Here is a 10,693-nt window from a genome sequence, read left to right as displayed (position 1 = left end):
GCTTACTGATTGTTTGGAATTATAAATATGAGCGTAGTTCGTCTGTTAATATCACATGCACTTTTTTGTTTGTTGTTTCTTTTAATTTGTTACTCAGACGCAGGCAGTGCGCTGCATGAGACAAAAAAGTAATATAGCCAAAACAACCACATAGCCGCTCTTTAATGTAGATGCATGTTGATTTTATCAGATGATGCCGCGATTATAAATGAGAGTGACTCCTGGTTAACGTATTAAAAGGGGTCGTGTTTAGTCACTATTTAGTGTGGTATTTTTTGACAATATTCACTCATCATGACAGTAAAATAGGGCACTCTAAGTCAATATACTGCAGTATTTCCTCTCTCAATCAGTAGAAAATATGGTTAACACACGGTCATGCATGAAAAAAAAAATACCGTCATGTACCGTGAAACCAGTATAATTTTGAAAAATACCGTGATATAAATTTTTGGTCATACTGCCCAGCACTAATTTATTGTCATTTATTGTTTATGTTGTGTTCTCATGTCAGTTGTGGTTAGACACTACCTTCTCATTCTTGAGAAACCCAATATTGAAAGGTTCATCCAAAATGATGTGCTCCTTGCTGCTACGAACAGCCGACACCAGGATCACTTTCCTCTCCTGGCCTTGAAACTCCTCCACGGAACCAACCTACACAACACACACAAAGGGAGATGCCTATTATTTTGTTTTCACCTGTCCTACTTTTAAGTTAAAAAGCCATACCAGAGTGTTTAGAAGACTTAAACCTAAACTAACTTTTAGGTCTTTAATGCACATGTAGTTTTGTAGGTCTTCGTCTGTTCTTATGGCACATTTGATCTTCTCAACCTACGAAATCAAACCCCACAAAAAGTAAAGTGATTATACAGACCGTCTGAGATTTGAGAGAAGTGTCATCATCATTATTTTAACTGCTATTATGGGCTGTCCAAGAGCAGTTCCCACCTGTTTCCTGTAGGGGGCAATGATGCCAATATCTCTTGGGGAGATTCTAGAGATTCCCTTCTTGGCCTGGGTCAGGAGCAGCTTCTTCAGGTAGCCTAAAATGATTTCGATTTCATAGATGTTAAAAAAGGAGGGACTGTTCGACTCTCTCTCATCCTTCCCAGGCACTCCATGGAAAATCACAGGAAATCCCTGGGTAAAAAAACAGCATATGAATAGGCAAATCTGGGAAAAAAAAATAGCTGCAACCATAGCAATGGAGACTAAACAGCTTTTTAATAGGTGGCATACTCTTTTGGGAAGGTGCTCCCAGGTGCAGTACTGGTTGGAGCTGATCTCATTTGCACATGCCACCAACTCCCCATCATAGAACAACTCATTAGGAACTTTCAGAATGGATGGATGAGACCTGGAGAGAGAGAGACAATAAAAAACGGGTGCATGCTATGCCATCTATATAATACTAGGGATGCATCAATATTATAAAATTCTGATAAGATGATAATTATTATCATGTTATGACTGATAACCAATAAACGGATGATATTAAAAACATAACACTGTTTTTTCTATATTATAATATTCTACACTATGAATATATAAATAAAACACTAAAAACTAGAATTTGGGCATCACATCGTTATACTGTACAGTTAAAAAAATACAGTATATACAGTATATATTCATTTTGAGATCAGCTGAAGATTACTTTCACCAGTGTTAACTGTCAATAATGATCAATAACTAATATGGTACCGATATATCATGCATCCCTAACTAATATCATGTGATGCATCATGGAAGGACTTTTATTTTAGATTGTAGAACCAGGGGTCCAGTGTGAGCAGCAAAAAAAGTAGCTCTTCATTCTGTTAAAAGTCAGACTGGCGTAGTTCAGAAGTACCTGTAGTTCAGAAGAAGTTTGGTAACGTAGCGTTTGTCAAACTCCATGTTATCTTTCTTATAAAGATCATTCTGTGTCATCAGCCTCTCCAGCAAAGAGATATCTACAGGAGAGACACACAATTCCAGATTACAATAAAACACATTCATACACATCATTTTGCTTCTGCTTATGTCTCCATGTTTATTTGACAAGTCATGTGTCAGCAATAGTTAAAGCTTAAATGGTAAACAATAACAATACTTTTTTTAAGGAACATAATATACAGGAATTTTAACACAAACATATTTATCGGCTTATAGGTTGCATGAGTGAGTGTGTGTCGGTATATACAGTATGTGCTTCTCACCAAGCCCATGATTAATGGCAAGAGGAGATCTCAATATTGGCCCAAGCTGCCTAGGATCTCCGGCCAAAACAAGCTGTCCAGTCTCTGCATTCAGCAGACCTACATGCACACAATGAGACAATGTAATGATACCAAAGACGGATCTCACTACTATCAGACTTTTCCTACAGTACATAAGAGACAGACACACCTGCCACACTGATGATGGTCTCCAACTCAACAGCATGTCCTGCCTCATCCACAAAGATGTGAGAAAAATGATCCACAGGAAAGCCTCCAGAGACCAGCCTGCACGCACAAGGTATTTACTGACAGCTGTAAATCATGCGTAATGTGTTTGATAGAGAGAGCGACAGCGAGAGAAAGAGAGTTCATTACGTTTGTATAAGATAATGCCCTTCACCTGCCAGTGGTGACAAGAGTGCTGACCAGGATCTTGTAGCACATTAGATCCTCTTTACATGGGAAAACAATCATCTCTCCCTCCAGATTACTGTTGTTCTAAACACACACACACACACACACCCAACATAATCAAAATAAAAACCATAAGCATACTTACATACAGTAACACCATGTAGCGTCTGGACCAATCAAACACACAATATATATTTTGTAAACTATATTTAACAAATACTCTGTAACACCCCTCCGTTAACAAACCATATGAGGACCTATGGACCCTTCCCCCGAAATGCGTAACACCCCAGGAAGCCGAACAGGCCCCTGGTTCCATTGCAACCCTCACAGCAAATACATTTACGACCTGATGGAATGGAAGCAGGGAAAATCACTGCCTTTTCCATAAGGAAGAGGCACAGGGCACAGTAGGAATGGACTTTTCTACTAATTAATTCATAGGAAAAACTTTCTTTGAATGAACAGTGTATCCTTCAGGTCATGGTGTATGTTGTCTTAGATATTTTTAGACTGTTTTATGCAGGCTTATGATGAAACCACTTGTTCCTGTCAACGTACATATATGTAACCCTGCCATGTTTAGTATCTATGAATTAGTCTTCTGATGATCTAAACGAGAGTGTATATTATATGTTGGTACATAGGCAATGTATTAGTGCATGTTAGACCAGTTTAAGTGTTTATGTGGTATGTTAGACTAGTTTAAGTGTGTATGTAGTTAATAAAGTCTTGTCTCACACTTGATGTTGTTCATTGTTTGCTCATAACTGGAGTCACTTAATCATGCAGATTTATGCTACAAACACTGTGTAGAGTTGTACAGTAAGAAAGCTACCTACAGAAAGAAAGAAAAATATCTACAGCGGATCTAAATATTTATAATTAATTATAACTAGTTATGATTAATTATTCATATTTCCCCATGAGCTGATTCGCTACAACCATTAGGCATTTAGTCACTTAAATCTTACTTAAAAATACATTAATTTTATTGCATTAACCCTGAAAGCCTGACATATGAAATGATAGTCAGAAAAAAATATATATATATATTTTTTGGAACAGTTTATGTTATTCAGAGGCCCAATTTGAGCGAAAATTTCCAATTTTGTAAAATGATATTTAAATGCTTACTGTATCTCAGTGTGATGCATTTTTTATTTATTTTTTCAAATAAACATTATTTATTGCTAAAAAAAAGATACTAACCTTTAGAACTTCTGGGATATATTTTGGATCGCGTGAACTAGCGTAAAGTCTGTATATTTTCCGTGAATCAACATGTTGACTGGTGATCAACTTCTCACACAGTTGATCAGCTGCACTGTTAGATGGAGCACAAGCTAGGATATAGGCATCAGGTATATTCTTCTCCACCTGTGAGATGTTGAGAAACAAACAAAAAAAGAATGACTGAATGTGATTGGTATTCCACTGAATGGTGAAATCTTTCATACAAGCAAGCATAATACCATTGAATGCGGAAAGAAGAAGACTTGGTGGGGCTGTGTTTACTCTGCTGTGTGTGATAACCAGTTTTACCTGTTTGATGGCCTCCACTATCGTGACAGTTTTACCAGTGCCAGGAGGTCCAAACACCAAGTACGGTGCTGGCTTGGACGTACCGGCCACAATGTTACATACTGCACTGTACTGTTCAGGGTTCCTCTCAAGATGTTGATTAAAGAGCCTAGAGACACACACATTGTGCTCAAATACTCATAATGTTTAATTCTGAAGGTTTAATAACATATTAATAGCACATCTGGGGTCTCTGACCTCAGTGCAGGTGGAGACGCAGGGGTCACATCCCTTGAGCCCACAGGGAACAGCACATCTCTGAGCTCGTGCTGGACCGCCATGTGTACTGCTCTGTGTTGCAGTCTTAATGGGAGACGATTCACTGTGAACTCCACACGGAATTTCATATTATCTACATATACATGGTCAAGGAACCTTGACAAATACAAAAAAAACATGTTAGATGAACAGATATCTGTTGATGATTTTGACTGATTGAGCCACATGCGTTTTTTCAAATATCACTCACACTTCATACCTTCTAGAGAAGCCCAGTTTGACCCGATCCAGTTCCACTTTGTGGACGTAGCCCTTGTATTTGGTCACAGTTGAGAGTTGGACCTCCTCACTCTTGGTGAGAAGCAGATGATCTCCCCTCAGGACTGATGGCCTGTTCTCTGATACGCCAGGGAGCTTTAACACAACAGATACACAAACAGACCTCCAAACCTTACATTTTCCAATGCGAATTAAAGTTTCAAGATGTGTTTTAACAAAAGACATTTCCACTCACGTTTAAGATCATTAGTCTTTTGTCATAGTCTTTGAATAAGGTGACTTTATCTTTGTTGTATCTCTTGATATCCACATGCATCTGACACTCCTCCAGATACAGCAGTAAATCAAAACGTTCTGCATAGTTATGGAAGCCTAGTGGACTCTGCAGTAATGACCTAGAAACCATCAAACACATCAAAGGAAACAATCATTATTTCTCTCATTATTTAGAGCTGATTCAGGAACATTCATAACTATAAATTATGTATAACAATCGTAACATGCAGAGATGCAAAAAGAAAGTATGAAGCATGCACACAAAGGGGGATGCAAAAATCAAATCTTTTTTTTAAAACATCCTATAAAGCCTACAAAATAATCAAAAGCACAATTAACAAATAATTTTGAATGAAATGATTTTAGTATAATTAGAAAATGGATTTTGCATTTTTCCCCAAGTAGATGCCTGTAGAATTTTCCACAAGTTTGCTCAAGAAACCTGTGGGCAAACATGAAGATACAAGCCTGGTTATAGTATTTTTTGCAAAACTATTTTATAAAGCCACAACGTGGGTTCAAATCCGAGTGAATGCATGAACTGCTCAAACATATATTGAAGTCTCATTGTATACGTAAATGTAAATTCATACCCACCAACAAATGGGCAGCTATAACATCTGACCTTAAAATAGAAACCTGCGTGGGATGGATTTTTCAGTCCTGCTCCCGCAGGAATATATGTTATCTCTGCCTAAAAGTAGCCTATATTGATTTTTTTCCAATACATCCATGAAATTGAGATGAAATAGTAAGTTCCCATGAGTTCCGCAACATCCCAGCATAAATGCTCCCAATAAAATATTTGTTATTAAAGCATCAACATTCACGAACCACTTATTTCTTAACAGAAAAGCAAGCACAAGCTGTTGCGTGCATGGTTTGGAATGGCCAAATGCGAGCAAAGAGCGGTCCCTTTATAATCACTCCCATCGGGTTCCACGGGAGTGCAGGTCTCTACCCTATAATTGATCTCAGACCAGTTCTAAATGGCATAATTAGACACTTGAAGAACAAACAAACTAACATACTAGCATATTAGAATGATTTCTGAAGGAATAAAGACTGGAGTAACGACTGCTGAAAATTCAGCTTTGGCAACACAGAAATAAATTACACTCAAAATGAAAAAAAAAACTGAAAACAGTTATTTTAAATCGTAATAATATTTCACTTGAAGGACACTAACTGAAGTTCCTGAAACTTTCCTCTGAGGATCCGGGAAGAACAGCCATCTTTCAGGAGCTTGGCTAGTTCAGGGATGTGAGGAGGAGGAGTGTATTGCCCCAGTGGCAGAACATTTTCAAGAAAGTTCTGAACATAACTAAAGGAGAGAGAAGCACATGAGATACACATATAAAAATAAATGCATATATACATATATAAATAAATGCATAAATAAAGCTAATATATCTATTTACATTTCTATAACTTTAAGGAGGATTCAATATGTGAATGCTTATTTTATTCATTGTATTATTAATTTATTCAAATTTAATTAATACAATTTGTTTATTAAAATAATGTGTATAATTATAATTTCGTATTATTTCATATTAATTTTTTTTTTAATTATCTCACCCCTCAGGTGGAACGCCCTCGTCCACTTTACAGTTTTCGGGTTCAGAGATGTTGAGTCTCAGAGGTTTGAATGGTTCTGTAGGACCCAGTAGGGCTGCAAGCTTAGTCCTGTACTCCACTTCAATGAAGCGCACAATGTGGAAGGGACGGGTGGTGGGCTGGGTGTTCTGCTTAAACTCAAATGCTAGAGTAGCCGAATAAACCCCAACATGACTAGATTTGAATCTCACAGTCACCTCATACTTCTCACCTGTTTGAAAAACAAATAAGAGCTTACCTTCATTACCGATAGATCACATTAAAGGTGTAAAACCAGAACATATGCAAATATAACCTGCAAACAACATGGTACAACTGAATCAGTATGTCAAGTGTCAACCGCACTTACGTGGCTCCAGACAGAGTGGATTGTTGCGTGTGACTCTTCTGCTGTCTTCCAGAGTGAAATACTGAAGCCATTGTAGAGAAGTGTAGTATGTGAAATACACAGCCTCCAGACCCGTGTTCTCCACAAACAGCTTTAGTTCATAAACTTCTGCCCGATCCACACCTATCTGAATCTTTCCATCTTCCATACGAAGCTCTGAGGACACCTGCACCCCATACTTATCAGTTATAAAAAAGGACCTGGGAAAGAGAAGAGAAGCTATATGAATTTGTGATGTTATTATATAAATAAGCACTTGCAAAAGTCAATTGCACTATTTACAACACAGGAGTACTGCAGATAATAAAATAAAGGTTAAATACTGATTGTATATGCGGTTCATCCTGTCACTATCTTGGTAAAAAAAAAAATCAAGCATATCAGCTCACCTCTCTGTACTGTTCAGTCGCTGCAGGATGAGTTTTGCCAATCTTCTCCTTCCTCTGACTCCACCCTCTAGCCCTGGAACAGAGGCATCCTGGCCACTAGTCGCCGACAATGAGATAACATTATCCGGAGCGGGGCTAGCTTGGTTTTGCTGTCTTCGACAGGATCTAAACCACTGATCGTGCAGCCTCACTCGGACCTGGATGTATCACTTTCATGAGTGCAGGGCGTCCAAGTTGCATCACATATTTTAAAATCTTAACCCGCATAAGACAATAAATGACCATATAATGCACAACTGCTAAAACTGCCATTAAATAGCCTAATATAGACTTTCAGCTTGTTTAAAACAAAATAATAAAATAAATAAGTTAAATAAAAGTTAAAATAATTCTGAATCACTAAACAAAAATTGCTACTATACAAAACAGTCAACCATTTTTGGTCAAATTAAATTGTAACTATTAAATAAGTAAATAAATAAATACATATTCAATTTTTTTTTTAAATATGTCACAGCTTGCCCTAAACTGAAAAAAATGTTTATCAAAAAATCTAGTGTACTAGTGTGGTATTGTGTTTACTTGTTTACCAAAATGCTACTAATTTTTAATTCTGAGAGAAAATAGCCATGTAGTAAATAATATTTCTTACATTGGTGTTAAAGTAAACATGCCTTCCTGATCTGGAAAGACGGGCTTGGTTGCCGTTTCTCAGCGCAAAGATGACTCTGGAGAAGTTTGGATCTTTGACACGACCGTCCCTGTGAATACAAGTGCGCAACTGATGATGCACTTGTTAATTTAACTAAATTAATATTAATACAGACGTTCACTGAAGTGCATTGATATTGACCTATCTCGAAACTCTTCATTGTAGATGTCTCCGAGTGTGTTTCGGTCAGTAATAGATCTCCTGTTGGTTTCCTCCAGCATCTCGATGAAGTCCAGTCCAATTGCGCGCACAGCGGCTATTGAGAGATAATTATTCCTGTTTCTTCTGTTCATACTGTTTGATACCTGAAACGCTTATGTCAGTATCTAGAAACGAAATGAACGGTTTACGATCACACTCTCTCCTATAAAACAGGCGCAGCTGTTTTTTACGGAAGAGTTATAAAGCAGACAAAACGAAACTTAAGCGGTGTAGGGTTAAACCTGCAGGATACTTTCACGATATACTGTACGCATCCCTGCCATATGTGTAAGGAAAAATATGAAATGACGTTTATAAGGTGCTAGTATTCCCAAAACAATTGTTTAAGAATTATTAGAATAAACGCAATTGAAGCGTCCGGAGAGTTAGAGTTACGCGCGCCCCCTGTCGACCAGAGAGCATCATCAAAAATGAAGATTAAACCAAGTGAGGATTATTAACAGTGTTGCCAGATCAGGTCTTCTCGATCAGGTGGACAATTTTCAACCCAAAATGTCAGTCAAGGTTAAGGACCACTTTTAACTCTTTAAATCATGTCAAAACGGCAATCAAGAAATTGACCGATACCCCTTGAAAGACACATGCATAATTTGCCAATAATCAGAATATAAGAATAATTCTGATTCAGAATCAGAATAAGCCAATTTAAATGGAAAAAGTGCACAGAGAGTTAGAGTTACGCGCGCCCCCTGTCGACCAGAGAGCATCATCAAAAATGAAGATTAAACCAAGTGAGGATTATTAACAGTGTTGCCAGATCAGGTCATCTCGATCAGGTGGACAATTTTCAACCCAAAAGCTCACCGAAACCGAATAATGTGATTTTATTGCCATGTCAGTCAAGGTTAAGGACCACTTTTAACTCTTTAAATCATGTCAAAACGGCAATCAAGAAATTGACCGCTACCCCTTGAAAGACATGCATAATTTGCCAATAATCAGAATATCAGAATAATTCTGATTCAGAATCAGAATAAGCCAATTTAAATGGAAAAAGTGCACAGTAGGCTATAAGTGATCAGATCAGAAGCAACGTAATTAGCAGGTATTTTGCACACACCATGGCCATCAAAACTGTCATTCACTGTACGATAATCCGATAACACAAAAATGAACAACAGTAATGCACTTACCTTCGTGCTGCACTTCAACTTCAGACAGAACTACAGCATCTTTCGTGAAGTACATTGTAGAACATAATACAGAACTTTACACAGCAATCCACCGCCAGATTTCTGATGCAGGACAGGATCGTATAGTCCCACATTCCGTTTCGATTTTGATTAAATTATTTAATTGTGTTGTGCTCTGATTTCAGAATTACATTGATATCAACTAAGAGCCTTCGCATCATCTCCCTCCACAGGTGTAATTCACGTTGCGTGAGTCGGGTCTCTCTCACCCACTCACGAGGCACAAAGTAACACTTTTTGACTTTCTCAAATTGTGTAAATATACATGGGGTTCAGAGTATAAAGTTTTTCATCCACAGTAATTTCAATTGTCTAGTACAAATATGTCGCTTTGTTTCATAATTACAGTGTATATGTTTTTCTGTATTTACCCTCAAAAATTGGAAGTGAAATGTGACAACATGCCCCGTAGGTGGGGTACATTGTATCATCTGAGGAGCACGTTGCAACATGACCAGGGCTGCGTTCATCCCCAAAACGGTGCAAAACGTTTTTTAAACGGAAACGGTGATGCGTTGAACACCCTGTTCTGATGACCCAAGAGTTGCAACTATGGCAGCTGAGAAGGACATTCTTTGTGTTCTTTTTGAAGAATTTTCTGAGTCTGATGAAATCAGTATAAATACGTGTTTAATACTGCAAAATACGCTCGATGTTACAGTCACTGCCCATATAACAGCTTAAAATGCTATCTGATCGAATGAAAAAAAATATACAAGACAAACTAAAATACTTATTTATCTAAAATAATTATTTATTTCAAATAAAATAATGGCATTTTTTAAGAATTAAAAATAATCTGATTTTGGAGTTTGACAATGAACACATTGCAACCATGCTTGAGACGGCCCACATAAACGAGCCAAAATGCTTTAGGCCTACATGTCTTGAAATAATAATTTCTTAACATTAAACATTGACTGTCAGTCTTTATTCACCTGTTAATCGTCGTTTATCATTCAAATTTATTAAAGTAAATAGTGTGAATTACATCGCTAATGTCATAGAATAGCACGGCAGGGCACATTGTAACGCAGAGTTACAACATACCCCATCTGCGCAACTGGAATTTAAAACTGGTTACTGTCTTCTGATAGTTAGCGAAGCATTAAAAAATTATTTAAACGGATAAATAACAGATTAGAGATTAAAATAATAGCAGATTTGTCTAATTTTAAATGAGTAAT

The 10,693-nt window shown here is 37.3% G+C and overlaps 1 protein-coding gene across 1 annotated transcript in view; it reads right to left on the bottom strand.

Annotated features, from left to right (window-relative positions):
* Positions 1-8,384, bottom strand: part of mov10b.2 (Mov10 RNA helicase b, tandem duplicate 2) — an 11,523-nt gene extending 3,139 nt beyond the window's left edge. Inside the window, exons 1-19 of the mRNA XM_016280993.1 lie at positions 8,233-8,384; positions 8,032-8,140; positions 7,380-7,576; positions 6,952-7,190; positions 6,564-6,813; positions 6,172-6,306; positions 4,942-5,101; positions 4,687-4,841; positions 4,407-4,583; positions 4,170-4,317; positions 3,837-4,004; positions 2,611-2,708; positions 2,398-2,495; positions 2,208-2,306; positions 1,859-1,961; positions 1,246-1,363; positions 955-1,146; positions 766-837; positions 532-657 (exon numbers count right to left, since the gene is read on the bottom strand). Of these exons, the coding sequence (XP_016136479.1) occupies positions 532-657; positions 766-837; positions 955-1,146; positions 1,246-1,363; positions 1,859-1,961; positions 2,208-2,306; positions 2,398-2,495; positions 2,611-2,708; positions 3,837-4,004; positions 4,170-4,317; positions 4,407-4,583; positions 4,687-4,841; positions 4,942-5,101; positions 6,172-6,306; positions 6,564-6,813; positions 6,952-7,190; positions 7,380-7,576; positions 8,032-8,140; positions 8,233-8,384 (2,796 nt within the window). The remainder of the gene's footprint in view (positions 1-531; positions 658-765; positions 838-954; positions 1,147-1,245; positions 1,364-1,858; positions 1,962-2,207; positions 2,307-2,397; positions 2,496-2,610; positions 2,709-3,836; positions 4,005-4,169; positions 4,318-4,406; positions 4,584-4,686; positions 4,842-4,941; positions 5,102-6,171; positions 6,307-6,563; positions 6,814-6,951; positions 7,191-7,379; positions 7,577-8,031; positions 8,141-8,232) is intronic.
* Between the last annotated feature and the right edge of the window lie 2,309 nt (positions 8,385-10,693).

This window comes from Sinocyclocheilus grahami, unplaced genomic scaffold (genome assembly GCF_001515645.1).
Source record: "Sinocyclocheilus grahami isolate Dianchi unplaced genomic scaffold, SAMN03320097.WGS_v1.1 scaffold146.1, whole genome shotgun sequence".
NCBI lineage: Eukaryota > Metazoa > Chordata > Actinopteri > Cypriniformes > Cyprinidae > Sinocyclocheilus > Sinocyclocheilus grahami.
Note: the sequence above shows the minus strand (reverse complement) of the source record. Positions and strands in the feature narration are given on the sequence as shown.